This window comes from Sturnira hondurensis, unplaced genomic scaffold (genome assembly GCF_014824575.4).
Source record: "Sturnira hondurensis isolate 20B ecotype Veracruz unplaced genomic scaffold, ASM1482457v3 Scaffold0005329, whole genome shotgun sequence".
Taxonomy (NCBI): Eukaryota; Metazoa; Chordata; class Mammalia; order Chiroptera; family Phyllostomidae; genus Sturnira; species Sturnira hondurensis.
Window position 1 is genome coordinate 1,807,281 of NW_028077960.1, and position 18,379 is coordinate 1,825,659.

Consider the following 18,379-nt stretch of genomic DNA (forward strand, 5'->3'; position numbering starts at 1 on the left):
TCAGTACATCGTGGGCTTCCTGTGTAGTTCCCATGTTGCCACACAGCATATTAAAACTATATGAATTGAGGGGCCGGAATTTAATTCAGCAGTGTTATTTCTTCATCTAAAGACATTCTTTTCTTTCTTTCTTTTTTAATCCTCACTCAAGAACATGTTTCCATTGATTTTTAGAGCGGGAGGAAGGGGAGAGGGGACATCAGTGTGAGAGAAATGATGTGATCAATGTGATCATTTGCTTCCTATACACACTCCAGTCAGGGGCCAAACCCGTAACCTAGGCCCTGACCAGGAATGAACTGGCAGCCCTTCTGTGCACAGAGCGGTGCTCTAACCAACTGAGCAGCGCAGCCAGGGCATCAAGAACATTCTTAAGTGAAGCCATCTAGTTAGTATGTGGCCAGAGAAGAATACGAACGCTCCTAGGGGTAATTTGGTGCCACCACCAGCATTTTTATTCAGTACTTTTGCACTACGAGTACAAATAGTAATGCACTAAAAAGAGGGGAGGAGGCAAATAATGTTTTAGTAGAATTATGAAAGTAGTATCAATCTTACAGAGCTCCTGAATGGGGTTGGGGGCTGCCAAGAGCCCTTGGACCAAAGAACTTGCTGTCCTAGAATACTCACTGAAGCAGTGCTTTTAATGACAAAGTATTGGAAACAATATAATTGCCTAGTTCTCAATCTTTCTCTACTTATTGTTGGAGAGACTTAAGCTCTAAATACCTACCAAGACATTCATTGATGTTTATCTCCTTTCCTATGTATGTAAATGATACTGGTTATGCACCATCTTTGTAAGAATTGAAAAAAAAAATTGTCATTCAAATAATTTTCTGTGCTCTGTGGTTCAGCTGAGGAACCCCTGATTGATTCCTAGTAAGGAATGGTTAAATTGAGGCACATTCCTCTACAGCCATTAAAAAGAATGAGACAAATCTGTGTGTAGTAAAACTAAAATCTTCATGAAAGTCAGTGAAAAGTTGAGAATAATAGAATAATATTTATAGTATGATGCGATTTTTGTCTAGAACAAATTTCCAAAAGCAGAACCATGGTGAGTGATTTACATACGTTATTTCAGGGAGATCCAGGTTTCAAAACCGCTAACAGAGTCTGCCTTTGCCAAGGCAAGTGGGTCTTGAATTAGGGATAGGAGGTGAAGATTTCTGCTTTTTATTGTTTATTCCTACTGTTGAAATGTTTTTTGGTATGTATGTAATTAAAATTATGATGAGGGCTGTGAGGGCGTGTAATAGGGAAACTCTCGGAGGAGTCATGGGAATCTGTCTGGACCAGCTCTCACCCTTCAGAGCTTTCTGCTTTGTAGGAATCTGCGGCGGATCCGGAAGTGTCAGCGTGGTCGAGAACAGCAGGAAAAGGAAGGAAAGGAAGGAAACAGCAAGAAGAGCATGGAGAATGTGGAAAGCCTAGATAAGCTGGAGTGTAGGTTCAAGCTGAACTCCTACAAGATGGTATACGTGATCAAGTCTGAAGACTACATGTATCGGAGGACTGCTTTGCTCCGGGCTCACCAGGTGAGAACCTGTCTCCCCAGCCAGGACCAACCTACCCCAGAGGCTTTCTGTTTTTCTCTCTTCCTTTATGAAAACCTTTACTTGGATTTGAGAGTTGTTGAGTAAGCTGGTGTATTAGTTTGTTATGGATGCTATAACAAACTACCACACAGGCTGTTTGACTTAAACAATAGAAATTTATTGTCTCAGAGGAAGGCTACAAGTCCAAGTTCAAAGTGTTGTCAGAGTGGGTTCGAACCTCCTGAGGACTGCCAGGGAGAATTTTTGCTTGCCTCTTCTAGGCTCTGGTAGTTGGTTGGCACCCTTTGGTATTCCTTGGCTTGCAGATCTCTGCCTTCATCTTCACATGGCATTCTCCCCGTGTACATGTCTGTGTCCAAATCTTCCCCCCAGTCACATTGCATTATGGGTTCACCCTACTAACAGGATATAACCTCATCTTAACTAATTATATCTGTAATGACCTTATTTTCAAATGAGGTCACATTCTGAGGTGCTGGGGATTAGGACTTGAACATTGGAGTTTGGAGGTGGGGGGCACAAAACAACCCATAGCAGCTGGTGGCACTTTCCAGTGAAACTGCTCCCAGCACGCACTTTCAAGTGGTGTTGCTTGTATAAAGTCTACCTGTCTTCATGTTCTTCTCCATTGTGAAAGCTTCATGGTATATTTATGTACCAGGTATTGAGCCAGGCCCTGGGACTACAACCATGAAGTAGGGCATAAAAGGCAGTATGGTACACACTACCAAGGAAAGAAGCTAAGTGAAGTGACCAAGAGTTACTGATGTGCAGGTCCAGCCTTTGTTGGGGGGAAACTTCTCTAGGAAGTGATGCATGAGGCCTGAACAGTGGCATGAATCCAGCCTGGTGAATAGTTGGGGGTTGGTAATTTCTAGGCAAAGGAAACAATTGCAAGGCTGGGAGGGAAAAGAATGTGTGAAAAACTAAAACCGTCAGTGTGGCTAGAGCCATAACAAAAGTGGCATATGTGAAATTGGAAGGTAAGGTCAAGGCCACATTGCTTAGTTTCATAGGCCATGGTTTGAATTTGGTTGTGGTACATTGGGACATTGTTGACAAAGATGGCTTGGACTTTCTGAGAATGGGACTGAGTGTGGCACAGAGTTGGAAGGTTAGAGACCGTTCAAGAGATTGCTCTCATCCAAATGAGATGTGATGGTGACCTGGGCTAGCAGAAAGAACTCAGTGGAACTGTAAGAATTAGACAGACTGGAGGTATAATTTGGAAATATAATTGGCAGGTAATGATCAGATTCCCATTTGAGGTAAGAGAAAGGAGACCACCAAGGATGATGCCTGGCAGTTTTTGTTACTTGGTTTTCTTTCTTTCTTTCTTTCTTTTTTTTTTTTGCTTTAATAAATGGGAAGTTTAGGGATATATCTATTAATAGGAAGGGGTTACCATGTTTAAGGGGCAGATACCACTCTGTTTTGAACTGGTTAAGTTTGAAGGGGCAATAAAACATCTAAGCAGGAGGTGCTGGGTGGATGATTTAATGTACTTCTCTCATGGTGCTGTGTGTTGTATATATGTCTCTGATTCAGAGTTTTTGGGTGGCTGGGCAATCCCTAATTCATCCCTTTCCCCTGCTCTACCTTGCACATGAGCACCAATAAGTATTTACAGGATGAAAAGGTAGGAATGTAAATCTCCACTGAAGATCTGCTGTGCCTGGCACTCTAGTGGGCAGGGTAGAGGTAATACTGTGAAGGAGAGTGGGTTTTAAGCCACTCTGTTTTACTTCAGCTGTCCTCTTACTTAGAAGTGGATTGTGTTGCTAATAGAAATGACCAACAGCTGCAACTCATCTCACTTGGGGTATATTGGAATCAGCTATGTCGTTGATTTTAAAATATAGGTTGATGGAAACAAGAAAATCTGTTTGTCAAGTTCCCCAGGTGATACTAGTGAATACTGAAATTGAGAAGCACTGAGCTTGTCCTGCCCAGACTGTGTGTTGGCATTATGTCTTTGATGGCTCAATGGGTTCCAATTCCTTACATGCTCTGTGTTCTTACCCACTTTGAATTCTCTTCCTTAAACATAGATTCCTATTGTCTTTTACCCCCACTTACCAGTGGTGTCAGAGACTTGAGCCCACATCTTCCCTTCGCTACTTTAGGAGAAAATTGGGCTTTGTATTGGGTTGGCCAAAAAGTCAGTTTAATTTTTTTCATAAAATAAAAGACATTTCACTTTTACCAATAACTATTGATTTGGGTATTTTGAGTATGTCGGCTGTCCCCCGCTATTGGCTTCTAGTGGGTAGAGGCCAGGGGTGCTGCTAAACATCTTCCAGTGCGTAAAAGAGCCCCACAGCAAACACTTGGCCAGTATGTCCGTGGTACTAAAAAACTTCGCAAACCCCTTTTGACATCTTCGCAGTTAGTTACCTCCACACCACACAAATCTTTTTTTTTTTTTTTTTGCATTTCAGTTGCATTTTTACCTTTCTTGAAATAATAAAGCATAATATGCTGAAAAGGTTATGTATCTTCAATATTAAAATGGCTGCACAAAATTCACCAGTTTTGATAAGGGTTTTTTTTTTTAATACACACTGATATGACAGCTGTCACAATACAAGCTAACAAAATGGTGTTGAATGAGTTAAAGAGAACTAAGCACTACTAGAGCCATTCATCTTATGGAAAAAACTAAGCAAACTTTTTGGCCAAATCAGTATTTGAAGGGGTGTTTTTTTTTTTATTTGTTTTTTTTCTTCTTCTTCTTTTTGGTTTGGTTTGGTTTTTTTGTTTGGGGGTATTGTTTGGGGTTTTTTGGTTGTTTGTTTGTTTGTTTTGGTCCTAGTTCATGGGTTTTTTGTTTGTTTGTTTTTGCTTGTCTGTTTTGCAGTCCCATGAGCGTGTAAGCAAGAGGCTACATCAGAGGTTCCAGGCCTGGGTAGATAAATGGACCAAGGAGCATGTGCCCCGTGAAATGGCAGCAGAGACCAGCAAGTGGCTCATGGGTGAGGGGCTGGAGGGCCTGGTGCCCTGTACCACCACCTGTGACACAGAGACCTTGCACTTTGTGAGCATTAACAAGTACCGTGTCAAATATGGCACAGTGTTCAAAACCCCGTAACTGCAAAGCCAGAGCAGATAACTTGAGGGAGGTGCGTGTGGGGTGGGGGTGGGTTCACATACCCTCACACACACTGAAGAAACAAGGAAGATGCCTTTCAAGCCTCATTGGGCCTCTCTGGGACACGGCCACCTAATCTGTGCATGCAGCCTGGCACCAAGTGGGCTACATGTAATAAACATGGGTACCTTACAAAGTCGACCGGAGCTGGAACTTTCCCCAACGGAGTTAGGTATTGTCCTGCCCTGGTGGGGGAGATCCATGCAAGCACAGACACTCATCTTGCTTGCACACACCAGCAGAGCTAAGACTGGAGTCTCCTGGGGCCTGACCTTCGATGAGGGAACCAGGTGCTGTTCACATCTTGGCTGGATGGGCATACATTGACAAACAGACTGGGGAAGAATGCAAGGCCCAGATGGGTTGTAACTCTCATGGTCACTGCTCCTCTTCTCTCCCCACAAAGGGGAACAAAACTGGATTTGATTTTTTTTCTTTTCTTTTTTTTTTTCCCCTTGGTCACTCAAGCACATCTAGAGCATCCATTAGATTTTATCTGGGACCCACTGTTTGGCTTTCAGATTGATCATCTTGTGGATTTGATTCCTGACAAATCCCTTGCTCTCTCCCTTTTACTCTCCTCTGGTTATCAAACTCAACAAGTTCAAATTAGTCCTTTTTAGCTCCCGTGGAACTGTTTTGTACCTGCTTCTTTACAAGTCTGCCCTAGTGCCATCCACCAGCTTTACTCTTTCTCTCACACACACAATTTTAACTTGATTTTTCCTTTTTTTTGTAAATGATGTAAATACTGTCAATTTTTTATTAAAAGAAATATGCTTTGATGTGCTAGCATAACTGTTCTAGCTTCTTGTGTATCATAGTTCTACGTGGCTTCAGATTTAGTACCTATGAACAGGTGTGCAAGACATTTATTACACTTTTTACCAAAGGGAGTTACTGTTGTAGTACTTTTGTGTAAAACTTGTCTTCCCTTGCCCCAAACTTTTTTGGGGGGGTTGTTTGGTTTTGGGGGTTTTGGGGGTTGTAAATAAATAAAGCTTGGTTCTTAAGGAATGAATTTGCAACCCAAGTCCCTTGTCCTCACCAGAGAACTACTACAAAGCAGGGATTTGGGCTCAATTCCTTATCAGCGGTACCAACGTGCTTTTGTTTTAGTGGTCAGTTGCACTTAGTCAAAATATTCCAAATTTTTGAAGCAGAATACTTAATTCTTTCAGTATGTTTTTTTCTCTTAACTATTTGGAAATACATGGTATTTGGGTAAGTTGTCTAGCTATATAGTTTCTATTCCTCTATATATTTTTTCTTAGCCTTATTGGAAATGGGAGTGAACAACTTAAAAACCAAACTAGTACTTGAAAGAAGTGTGTACAAGGTGTGTGGTATATCATTGGGGTTGGGAGGGAGAAGATTTGGTACACTTTATTACTAACTGCAAATGGGATATATATATAATTAACATAAATTTAAACTGGCAGACATTTAAACATGAGTGACTAGGATTTTTATATGTGGTCAGCCTGGACTAATGGTGGATTTTCCTCCAGCAAACAGTGAAATCCCTCCAGAAATCGGGGAGAGTAATCAGTGTTTTGTGTGGTTTTATTTACTTCTTATCCTCGTGCCCTCCCCCACCCAAAAAAAACCCCAAATCTTTGGTTTCTGGACTTTGGGATACATGGTAGACTTCTTTTTTGTTTGTGTGTGTGTGGAAGGAGGGATGACAGAAGACTATAAACCCAGAAATGTAGGATATGAAAAGAGCCTTGTGGGAGGAGATTCTAGTGTGAAGCTGGGGTGGTCCCTGACTTGGAGATGATACATACTAATTGGGGAGGAGAGATCTTCGGGTTTTTCCAGGAATAACTTTCCTATTCCCCTCTGCTTGCTCATGACAGATCCTGCGGACTTGGGATTATGGGGGAAATTGATGGGGCCCCAGTTCTTGCTGTCCATGCAGTATTATGTCCAGAGTTACCTGCTTGCAGGTCAGGAATAGAGTTTTCAGGCCAGTTCAAGAGAAAAACTCAACCCACCAGTGCAACCAGAAAGAAGGGGGAATGTCACCTACAGTTAGGATTTTCACAAGCAGCATTTTTATTCCACTTCTAACACTCGAGCTTTCATCTTAAACCCAGCTTGTATTAGAGCTGGCAGATTTTATTTATTTTCAGTTATGTTTGGTTTTGTGTACTTAGTCACCTTTCCTTGCAATTTGCATTTGAAATGTAAATATGAGCTGGTTAGTATTTCTATTAAAATAACAGGGCTAATGTTGTGTATATATTTTTCTTACTAATGATTTTATAGACAAGAACTTGAGCAATCCTAAGAGGAAAAAAAATGTGAAGATGAAGCTTCTCTGAACTCTTCAGTCCTGTGTGGTGGAAAACTATTTTATTAGCATCTTCAATGCTATGACTAACGTGGCATCTCAAATCAAAATTCAGTTTCTGGTAGTGACCAACAGCTGTAAAACATAAAATAGGTAGTAGAGGAAGATGAGGTACAAAGCCCTCCCTAATTAACCCCAGGTCTATTCCAGGTACCCCAGCTCTCTCTAGGTTTTTGAGGGAGCCAGAGGCCTGACTGATAACTGGAAGGCCAGGGGCTTCCCACTTGTGGCTGCTGAGGCTGAGTGACCTGCTTCTGCTGTGCCCGCACTTTCAGAGAACGTAAACGTCAAACTTGCCATTCTACTTAGGGATTTGCTAAGTGGCCCACTAGCCCGGAAGAGATAGAGAAGAGACCCGGAAGTACTTGATAGTACCGTGCTCGAGGTTCAGAGCGCCTGGGTTTCTAGGAGTGCGGTGTTACAAAAACAAGGGTCCCCGGTTGGAAGGCAGCTTTGGACGCTGGAACCTTTGGTTCCGGTCCGCGCTTGCAGCACCTGAGATCTTCCGGGAGGAGTACTGGGCTTGTGGCAATGGCGGCGGCACCGTTTCTGAAGCACTGGCGCACTACGCTGGAGCGGGTGGAGAAATTCGTGTCGCCACTCTACTTTGCCGACTGCAACCTCCGCGGCAGGTGTGGCCCTCTCGCTTTGGGCGGTTTATCCCCGCGTGCCTTTCTGGGGATAAACCCAAGCTGCGGCCACCCAAACTGAGGGAGAAAATGCCTGCCTTCTGCAGACAGGGCTAGGGGAGAGGGTGGGGAAGCTGTGTTGTGGGGAAACTCGCTGGTGGGCCGCTGGTGGGTAAGCGGGAAGTTGGCCTCCAGCGCGAGCCCACCGGCCCCTCTTACTTAGGCTCTTCGGGGACAGCTGCCCAGTGGCTGCGCTCTCTAGCTTCCTGACGCCTGAGAGGCTGTCCTACCAGGAGGCAGTCCAGCAGGACTTCCGCCCTGCGCAGGTCGGCGACAGCTTCGGACCCACGTGGGTAATACCCAGAGGCAGGGCGGGGCCAGCAGGCCAAAGGGAAGGTACCTCTCTGATTTGGTTCATTCCTTACGGCCACACCTCCACCGTCAGCCCTCTGCCTTAGCACTTGGGGCAGAGCTGCACCCTCTGCTGGGAACATCTCCATGGTCCCTTAGCATGGAAGAGTTCATTTTCTTATTTCTCCCAGCCCTTTGACTCCCCTTAAGAAAGGCACTCAAAGATGGATCACCAACCTTTGATGACTCTACCTCCTTCCATCACCTCGCTGCACACACCTTGTTCTTTAATTGTGGATCAAATCTGAATACTTTGTAATGCATAGCGAAAGTCTCAGGCCCTTACCGACCCTTACTTAATCCAAGGAATACTATTTCAAAAGAATAGGGCTTCCACCCTGAGGCCCACCTAACTGGCTCTCTTGCAGGTGGTGGACATGTTGGTTTCGGGTGGAGCTGACCATCCCAGAGGCATGGGTGGGTCAGGAAGTTCACCTTCGCTGGGAAAGTGATGGAGAAGGCCTGGTGTGGCGTGATGGGGAACCAGTTCAGGTAAGGAACCTTGCCCTAGGGACAGTCGTGGCCACATTTTAGCGCTGATCTCTGGAGAAGCCATAGCCAAGTGGCTCTGCCTGCAGGATGGTATCAACAGTATTTCAGGACATGGGGAGTTGCTGCTTGGGTCCTTCTCACACTGGGTAAGTTAAATGAATTGCTTTCGAATTGCAACATAATTAGTGGTAAACCAACCCTGCCACCTTCTCATTCTGGGCTGAAAAGTTATTTTCAAATAGTTCTGAATAATATAAAGTAAAAACTTAAGTTCTTTCCCCCTGAAGTAATAATGGATCTTTCCCTACCACCCCATCCCAATTCTCCAAATACAACTTACCACTACTAAGTGTCTTCTTTATGCACCTAACAATATCTTTATAATTACATTTGGGTCTTTATGACCATTTACAGATTAAGAAGCTGAAATGTGTACAGGTTAGTTCACTTGCTTGGTTTGCATAGCCTTCATTCTCAGGGTAGGATTGTTGTCCTACCTGTATAGCAGAGCCCTCCCTCCCTCCATCCAGTGGTTCAGCAGATGTCTCCTGAATGCCCTCTCTGGGCCATGCCCTATTTTAAGCTCTGGGAATATAGTAGGGAGTGAGACAGACCAGCCCCCAACTTTACAGAATTTCCCCTAACATACTTATTAGGGGGTACGGAGGCCACCAGAAGCCACACCCGGGTCTCCTGGTGCCTGCCCAGGACCCTTCCCATAAAACCAGGGGCTTTTCTGCTGGTGCCATGTGGTGGTCATGGTGCTGATTGCTGTGGGGATCAGGCCACCTGCTACCAGGGGTCCCTGATTTATCATTCGTGACCTTGCCTAGGAGAAAGAAGCCAAAGCTAGATGGAGACCAGGTGGAGTGTCTTGGACTCCCTCAGCTTATACTTCACCTGAACTGTCCAAAAACCTGTGCCCTGTCTCGTTCGTTCTACTCCCACCAGGGTTTGACCAAAGAAGGGGATAAGACCAGCTATGTCCTGACTGATAAGCTGGGGGAAGGAGATCCCCGAAGGTGAGTGAAGTCCCTGTGCTCTGGTTGACCAAGGCTATGCAGGAGGGGACACCGGGGCGGGGGGAGGACACATTGGTGGGAACTAAGGCCCAGAATGATCTTGGAACACACCTACCTCCACCACAACCATCTCAAAGTTTGCTTTGTAAAAACAGGATTTTTTTTTCTGGCTATAAAACATGTTTACCTTCTTGTTTTAAATATGGCCCTCCCATTATATCACCACCTAGAGATGACCATTATTCACATGTCAGCATTCATCTCAGGAATTCTTACAGATGTAGTCTTTACTAGTTGAGTTTATATCTCTTTGATATTTTGTGTCCTGAATTTTTTCACTTGGTATTAGAAAATGGACATTTATGACACCATTAAAAACTCTTAGGCTTTATGATTGTGTTATAATATTTATTGAACATTGTGTATCTAATGCTTCTAGACACTGGGCCTGTGGTGATGAGTAATGTGGTCCTCTACAGCAGGGGGGCTCATGCATACTCATACAATTACAAAATTGATGAGAGTTCTGGGAGAAAACACTGGGAGCTCAATCTGAGAACTCTGTTTCAGACTTTGGGGGGGGTGGGTCAGGGAGGGCTTCCCCAAAGAAATTGCATTTGCTCTCTGAAGACTGAGTAGGACAGCCCTGCAGCCCAATATGCTGCCCCAAATAATAGCCCTCCCTGGATTGGCTGATGGGTCTTTGTTCTAGGAGATCCCAACTAATTTTTAATTTGCAAAGACATTTCTGAGACCAAGGTAGTGCTTTGTAAAGACAGCTTTGGGAACAAAAGGCTAAACAGCAGCATGATTCACACAGTTCTATACTGAGCGGCTTGGTTTTCACCAGTCATAATAGAGCTCTCATTATCATCACGTGGGTGCAGGTTTGTGCTTCTACTGTGACCCTTTTTACACAAACTTGACATATGGGATCATGGAGGTGAATGGGAAGGAGTCATCTGGATGCCCCCTCAGTCCTCCCTCCCAAGCCCCCAGAGTCCTCTGCCAGTCCCTTGCCCTGAGACTGCCTTTCCACATTCTGGTAGCCTGATCCTGTATGTGGAAGTTGCCTGCAATGGGCTCCTGGGAGCCGGGAAGGGCTCCATGATTGCAGCCCCAGACTCAGAGAAAATGTTCCAGGTGAGCAGGGCCGAGCTGGCCTTGTTCCGCCGGGATGTCCACAAACTCCTGGTGGATTTGGAGCTGCTCTTGGGCGTGGCCAAGGTAATTGATACCCCACCCTACTTCATCACTCTAGAACTCCAGGCAGGTTGTTTCTTGAGTCAGATATTTGGGACTCTGGGAATGCACAGCAGGGAGAGTGTTTCTGCCTGCCCTAAAGTTGATGTAAAGGGGAGAAGGGAAACTGCTGAGCGGAGAAACTGTCAGGGTCAAAGAGTTGGAGATAGGGAAGAGCTCTGCCGAGAACCCTTGAGAGAACAGTAGGGCCTGGAGACTCCGACTTGCTTGAGATGGGATTGAAAGGAAGAACCCTGCTGCAGGGCCTTGGGGAAGACAACCAGCGCAGCTTCCAGGCACTGTATACAGCCAACCAGATTGTGAATGTTTGTGACCCTACGGAGCCTGAAACCTTTCTGACCGCCCAGGACTTGGCCTCCAGGTTCTTTGGTCAACGTGGAGGTGAAAGCCAACATACCATCCATGCCATGGGGCACTGCCACATTGATACAGGTAGGGGGGCAGTTGGCCGGGTTGGCCAGGGGATGCAGGAGTGACCTTGAAGCCCTGGATGTGCCCAGGAAGCACTGTGTGATCTTCAGCCAGTTCTTGCCCCTCTTTCTTGGGCTTCAGTCTTTTCCATTTGTGAAATGGGGCAAGGGGCAAGGGGACTGGACTGTGGGCTTTGCTAGGTGGAGCTTCATTTATCCATTCAACAAAATCAGATGCCCCATGTTAGATACTAGATGGAAGGATTCTGGAGACTGATGATCATAAAATAGACACAGTTGATACCGTGTTGGAGGGAGGCACTTAACACAGCTGAGTAGAGGGAATTCATGACAGACTTTGGAGAGGAGGTGACTGTGAGCTGAGTGAAAATGAGTAAGTTTGACAGGGTGCCCAAGTTGGTAAGAGAAGAGTGGCGTGGAAGTAATAGAGACGGAGGCTCAAGCGCAGGGGAGGTTTACTGGGGAGGGTCAAGGATTCAGTTCTGAACCCTGTAAGTTTGCAGTATCTGAGGCTTTTAGGAAATGCACATTTTTAAACAAGCTCCCCAAAGTGTTGACTCAGGTACACCTGAAGTTTCTGGAACTCAGAACAAGGGCTTTCTCTGCTTTGCCAAGGTATGAGATGGAGGGTGGGGGCCTCTGCCTGGTGAGGAAGGAACTGAGGCCGAGAGGTAAGGAGAGGCTATGGTGTTCCAAGTTGGATGGCTGACCAGGCAAGGTTCATCTTGGGGAGCTGTGTCCTCTGTCCTGGGATACCCATCATTATGTACTAGGGATAAAGTACCCTCACTGCGGGTGTCTAAGCCTATGAGTCCTTTATTTCCTGACCTCTGAAGTTGACCTGATAACCCTTGTGGCCTTCCCATCCCACCCCTTACTCCCACCTAGTAGGAGTGGTTTGAACTGCTAGCTCGGGAGGGATATCACAGTACTTTTCAGGGAAAGGGGCCTGAGATGGGAGGAGAGCTAAGAAGATCCTAGAGGCCCATCCTGGGCCTGGTCAGAGTGCTGGGGCAAGGGGTGAAGCTAGAGACCTGTGTGGAGCTGAGGACCTTGCTGTTCTTTCTCCCCATCTAGCCTGGCTTTGGCCCTTCAAGGAGACAGTGCGGAAGTGTGCTCGGAGTTGGGTAACAGCTGTGCAGCTCATGGAGCGGAACCCTGAGTTCATCTTTGTCTGCTCCCAGGTCAGGGGGACAGCCATGTGGGGACACCAGAAACCCAGTAGGTCCAATATTGAGGTTCTGAGGGGCAGGGCTTTTCCCCACCTTCATCTGGATCCCAGATTCTTGGACCTGGGTGGGGTTCTTGTCACTCCTGGCACAGTCCCTGTCCCATCTCCCTCCCAGGCGCAGCAACTCGAGTGGGTGAAGAACCACTACCCTGGCCTGTATGCCCGGCTACAGGAGTTCGCCTGCCATGGGCAGTTTGTGCCTGTAGGGGGCACCTGGGTGGAGATGGTAAGTGCAGTCTGCGCACCATCAGCCTAAGGCTTTCCTCAGCTTTCTTCAGGTCCTTCACAACCCATCTGTGGCAGCGGCCTGGGGCTCGAAGAGGGAGGAGAGTCTCAAGCAAGGTGACAGGCTGTCTCCATGACCAAGCCAAGAAGCTCCCCCTCCAGCAGATAGACGGGTCTGAAACCAGGAGATTCACACTTCCTGGGTGCTAGCTGTAACCGCTGGGTCAGAGCCATGGCTTCTGATGGGGTGGGGTCAGCATGAGCTCCCACCTCTTCCCAAGTGGTGCTGATCCCCTCTTCCCTCACTTCCAGGATGGGAACATTCCCAGTGGAGAGGCCATGGTGAGGCAGTTCCTGCAGGGCCAGAACTTCTTCCTGCAGGAATTTGGGAAGATGTGCTCTGAGGTAGGCTGGGCCCTGCAATCCCTTCAGGCAGATTGGGTCAGAGCTTGATGAGAGATGAGGGGCTGAGGCTGGGGCCACTCTGCCAAGAGCCCTGATTCTCACGCCCCAGAGGCCCTTTTCCTGCAGTTCTGGCTGCCAGACACGTTTGGCTACTCGGCACAGCTTCCTCAGATCATGCGCAGCTGTGGCATCAGGCACTTCCTGACCCAGAAACTGAGCTGGAACTTGGTGAACTCCTTCCCGGTGAGCAGACCCCAGGGGGTGACGTTAGAGTGGGTCTGGTTCCCACCGAGCCCATTCCTCTCTTCCCCAGGCTTGTTCAGGGGTCCTGGACAAACCACTCAACCCCCACCCAGAGAGGGTGTGCCTCCTCCCAGGGTGCAGTAGCCTCTCTTCTCTGCCTGCCCACAGCATCATACCTTTCTCTGGGAAGGGCTGGATGGTTCCCGTGTGCTGGCTCACTTCCCACCTGGTGACTCATATGGGATGGAGGGCAGTGTAGAAGAGGTAAGAGGGTTCCTGGTGGCCAAGGTGGGGCCAGGGAAGTAGGTTGGAGAAGCTAGGTGTCCTGTCCTGGACTGAACCATGCTGCCCTGCCCCTGCCTATCCAGGTGCTGAAGACGGTGGCCAAAAACCGGGACAAAGGGCGGACCAACCACAGTGCCTTCCTCTTTGGCTTTGGGGATGGGGGTGGTGGCCCTACCCAGACCATGGTGGACCGCTTGAAGCGTCTGTACAATACAGATGGGCTGCCCAGGTCAGGCCTGGCCCACCAGCAGCCTTCACTGAGCTGCTCCATCAGCCCTTGCCTTGAGCCCTTCCTAGTCAAACATTTGACCCCACCCATCCATTAGACCAGTCCCGCTCCAATCCTGTTCCATGGGCTCCTTCCAAATTCTACCTTGGGGGTGATACAGGGTGAAAGCTGAGGGTGGGAAGGAGCTTAAACTCACTGGAGAAACTCTCCTGGGGTTTCTAAAGTTGATTTTGTGGAGACAGCATTCTGGGGGCAGCTCCTTTCTTCGGGGACTGGATCTCTTGTCTGTTCTGATATGGAATGAAGGTTGAAGCATGTGGTCCCCCCCAAGGCTGGGAGACCCAGGCTTGCAGTCTCCCTTAGGGTGCAGCTGTCTTCTCCGGCGCGACTCTTCTCAATGCTGGAGAGCGACTCAGAGCGGCTGTGCACGTGGGTCGGGGAGCTCTTCCTGGAGCTGCACAATGGCACCTACACCACCCACGCCCAGGTCAGGAGCCAGTCACTCAGCCAAGTAAGGAGAGCATGTGTGTGCTCTGTAGCGTCAGTGAAAGAACCAGGACAGAGCCCACCCAGATCTGGGGAAGGAGGCTTGTGCTTCAAGGAGGACCTGAGAGAAGTGCAGGAGCCGCATTGATCAGGAGTCTGAAGAAGGCTTGCACTGAGGGAGGGAGGCATTTGGGACATGTCACCCACAAGAGGCTTTATCCAGGAGGTCCTGGGGAGCCATTAGATAGTGTTCTGAGTCAGGACATCAGGTGTTCTGAGCCATGGAGGGCTTTGCAATGTGTTCTGGGGTGCTTGGGCAGGTTCTAGACTCATCCTTTTTGCCTTGCTGGCCCTGACTCAGATCAAGAAGGGGAACCGGGAGTGTGAACGCATCCTGCACGATGTGGAGCTGCTCAGCAGCCTGGCCCTGGTCCGCAGCGCCCACTTTCTGTACCCAGCAGCCCAGCTGCAGGGCCTCTGGAGGTCAGCCTGGCTCTGCCTGTCACCTATCAGACTCCACCCAGAAACCTCTGTGACTGCTCCTCTCGGCCTTCATTCTTCCCACCCTCCTGGCCTTCCCCATTCCTGCCCTTGACCCCTGCAGGCTTCTGCTCCTGAACCAGTTTCACGATGTGGTGACTGGAAGCTGCATTCAGCTAGTGGCCGAGGAAGCCATGTCCCACTATGAAGGTTAGGCTAACATTCCCACTGTTCTCTTCAATACCCGGGGCTGATCCCAGAGTGTCACCTGTAGGTCACTCAGATCATCCCAGTTGGTATGGGAAGTCTCTGTCATTGCCCACTAGGACCACCTAATTTCTCCTCAGATATCCGTTCCCACGGCAACACACTGCTTAGCACTGCAGCTGCAGCCCTGTGTGCTGGGGAACCAGGTCCTGAGGGACTCCTCATTGTCAACACACTGCCCTGGAAGCGCACTGAAGTTTTGGCCCTGCCCAGGCCTGGCGGAGCCCACAGCCTAGGTATGAGCTGGGGAGAGGGGTTGTTGCTGCAGCAGGAGGGAAGGAGGCCAGTCCAAGGGTCAGGGATACTCCCCTGGGGATCTCTGCCCTGGGGTGACCCAGGCTGGAGGGTAGCAGCAGTAGTATCCCTGCATCCCGAAGAGGTTCCTGAAAGTTCAAGGAGGCTGCACTGATGCCCAAATCTCGTCCCCAGCCCTGGTGACAGTGCCCAGCATGGGCTATGCTCCTGCTCCGGCCCCCACTTCACCGCAGCCCCTGCTGCCCCAGCAGCCTGTGTTTGTTGTGCAAGAGGTGAGTGCTGGCGTGTCCAGCTGGGTCAGGGCTCTCCTGGAACATTCTTAACAACATGGGGTTCAGAGCCCCCCAGACTGGAGCAAGTGGTGAGATGGGGCTGGGGCGGGGGGCTGTTGGTTGTGGGAAGCCCCTGCCAACTATGTCAAGGCCCCCTTCTGCCAAGACTGACGGTTCTGTGACTCTGGACAATGGCATCATCCGGGTGAAGCTGGACCCAACTGGCCGCCTGACATCCCTGGTGCTGGTGGCTTCCAGCAGGTGCCAGCCCCCCACTGCCCTCTCTCAGGATCTGGCAGGTAGCTCCCAGAGCCTGCTCCCTCTGTCCTCTGGCCACAGCAGCCCACCAGTGGCTCTCGGCTGGGACCCACTCATGGAGCAAAGCAGGCTGGGCTGAGGAGACCCTTGTCCCTGGGTCTATTCACCCTACCCCCACCCCACCTTGAGCATCTGGAGAGACCAAAATCACACAGTTGTAAAACACCAATCCCCATCTCCTTCCAGGGAAGCTATTGCCGAGGGTGCTGTGGGAAACCAGTTTGTGCTGTTTGATGATGTCCCTCTGTATTGGGATGCATGGGATGTCATGGATTACCACCTGGAGACACGGTGCGGGTTGGCAGGGTGTGGGGGAGGTGGGATGTACAGGCCCTCTGGGCCCTCCATCGGCTGGCCCCAGCTTAGTGCCTCATACATCTACCCTCTAGGAAGCCAGTGCTGGGCCAGGCAGGGACCCTGGCAGTGGGCACTGAGGGTGGCCTGCGGGGCAGTGCCTGGTTCCTGCTACAGATCAGCCCCAACAGTCGGCTCAGCCAGGAGATTGTACTGGATGCTGGCTGCCCTTATGTCCGCTTCCACACCGAGGTAGCATGGGGGTAGCATGGTGGCTACTTTCCCAAAAGTGTGGCTGGTAAGGAGGGGCTAGCCCTAGGCTTGTGTGTCTCTTTCTCCCCTCCCCCTTGACCCCCACCCCAGGTACATTGGCACGAAGCCCACAAATTCCTGAAGGTGGAGTTCCCTGCCCGTGTGCGGAGCCCCCAGGCCACCCATGAGGTCCAGTTCGGGCACTTGCAGCGGCCCACCCACTACAACACCTCTTGGGACTGGGCTCGGTTTGAGGTCTGACATGGGTAGGGTGCGGGGATTTGGACTCTCCCTAGCTGGGGTGAGACTAGTTGTATGGAATGGGGTGGTGAGGAGGAGGAAGAGCAATATTTGCTAGTTCCTGAAGTGTGCCAGGCATCCATTTAGTAGGTTAAGTACTAATTGTCCCCATTTCACAGATGAGGAACTGAGGCATAGACAGTTTGGGTGGTGTGTTCAGGGCCTCCTATTGTGAGAGCTGGCATTCAATCCTGAGGTCCCAGAGCTTGCCCTCACTTCAGTGACTGGAGCAAAAGGAGGAAGGGCCACCAAGTGGGTCTGGGATGTGCCCTTCAGGTGTGGACCCACCGCTGGATGGACCTATCAGAACATGGCTTTGGGCTGGCCCTACTCAATGACTGCAAGTACGGCTCTTCAGTTCGGGGCAACGTCCTCAGCCTCTCACTGTGAGTGGTGTGCCCAGCCTTGGGGCAGGAACTAGCCTTGGGGAAGGTCTGACAGGGCCAAAATTCCAACCTGGTCCATTCCCACCCTCCCTGCAGTTTGCGGGCTCCTAAAGCCCCCGATGCCACTGCTGACATGGGGCGCCATGAGTTCACATATGCACTGATGCCACACGCGGGTGAGTGCTGCCTCACCCCTTCTCTCCTTTTCTCCAAACCTTGGTTTCTCCAACCGTTGGTGGGGAGGGGAAAACTGCTGCCCTGTGCCTCTACCCCCTTTTGCACCACACATTCCTGTTCGGCCCTTGCCCAGGCTCTTTCCAGGATGCTGGTGTTATCCAAGCAGCCTACAGCCTCAACTTCCCTCTGTTGGTGCTGCCCACCCCAGGCCGGGCGCCTGTGTCTGCCTGGAGTGCCTTCACTGTGTCCTCCCCCGCTGTGGTGCTGGAGACGGTCAAGAAGGCAATGCAACGCCCGGGGGGGGGGGGGGTTGCTGGGGGCTGGCCACTTCTGACCTTGGCCCCACCCACCATCCCCTTCCCACCCCAGGCTGAAACCCAGGGCTGCTCGCTGGTGCTCAGGATGTACGAGGCCCATGGCAGCCACGTGGATTGCTGGCTGCACACGTCATTGCCAGTTCAGGAAGCTGTCCTGTGAGTGGGATGGGAGTGGGAGTCCTGCCCTCACTCGGTCCTCGAGGGAGTCCTCATAGTCCCTCCTGTTCTACAGCTGCGACCTCTTGGAGCGCCCTGATCCTGCTGGCCACCTGCCCCTTAGGGACTCCCGCCTGAAGCTCACCTTTTCTCCCTTCCAAGTACAGTCTCTGTTGCTAATGCTGCAACCTACCCCTGAACTGAGACCCTGAGGGTGGAGATTACTTGTGGAGAGCTTTGGTGGTTGCCTGAAGCACAGATGTGTGACCTCTTAAACATTAAATCCTTGTCTCAGGACCCCTGCTGGTAACTCCTGCCCTTTCCTTTTAAGGGCCCATCCTCTCAATTTGTGAAGAGAAGTCTGTTCCCCAGGCATTTGGGGGCAAGGGCAAAATCTAAGGTAACCTGTGTGTGCAGAGTCTGGGTTGCAGCCCCCAGGGGATCTGTGGGGATTCCACGACCACAAGATAAGAGCATAAGA

The 18,379-nt window shown here is 49.6% G+C and overlaps 2 protein-coding genes across 3 annotated transcripts in view; both read left to right on the forward strand.

The window, feature by feature from the left end:
- SIN3A (SIN3 transcription regulator family member A) overlaps positions 1-5,609 on the forward strand; it is a 68,361-nt gene extending 62,752 nt beyond the window's left edge. For both annotated transcript variants that reach the window (XM_037046990.1, XM_037046988.1), the window contains exons 20-21: positions 1,334-1,541; positions 4,423-5,609. In XM_037046990.1, coding sequence (XP_036902885.1) covers positions 1,334-1,541; positions 4,423-4,653 — 439 coding nt within the window. In that variant the 3' untranslated portion in view covers positions 4,654-5,609. The remainder of the gene's footprint in view (positions 1-1,333; positions 1,542-4,422) is intronic.
- Positions 5,610-7,229: 1,620 nt separating this feature from the next.
- Positions 7,230-18,197, forward strand: MAN2C1 (mannosidase alpha class 2C member 1). Its single transcript, XM_037046991.1, has 26 exons — positions 7,230-7,704; positions 7,925-8,050; positions 8,481-8,604; positions 9,556-9,626; positions 10,676-10,853; positions 11,132-11,321; positions 12,398-12,504; positions 12,667-12,777; positions 13,089-13,181; positions 13,308-13,424; positions 13,593-13,688; positions 13,793-13,938; positions 14,302-14,425; positions 14,786-14,907; positions 15,029-15,114; positions 15,252-15,407; positions 15,601-15,698; positions 15,865-15,959; positions 16,203-16,307; positions 16,406-16,562; positions 16,674-16,817; positions 17,139-17,248; positions 17,345-17,424; positions 17,559-17,707; positions 17,795-17,898; positions 17,975-18,197. The coding sequence occupies exons 1-26, from the start codon at positions 7,604-7,606 to the stop codon at positions 18,108-18,110; spliced, it is 3,126 nt and encodes a 1,041-aa protein (XP_036902886.1). The 5' UTR covers positions 7,230-7,603; the 3' UTR covers positions 18,111-18,197.
- The last annotated feature ends 182 nt before the right edge of the window (positions 18,198-18,379 follow it).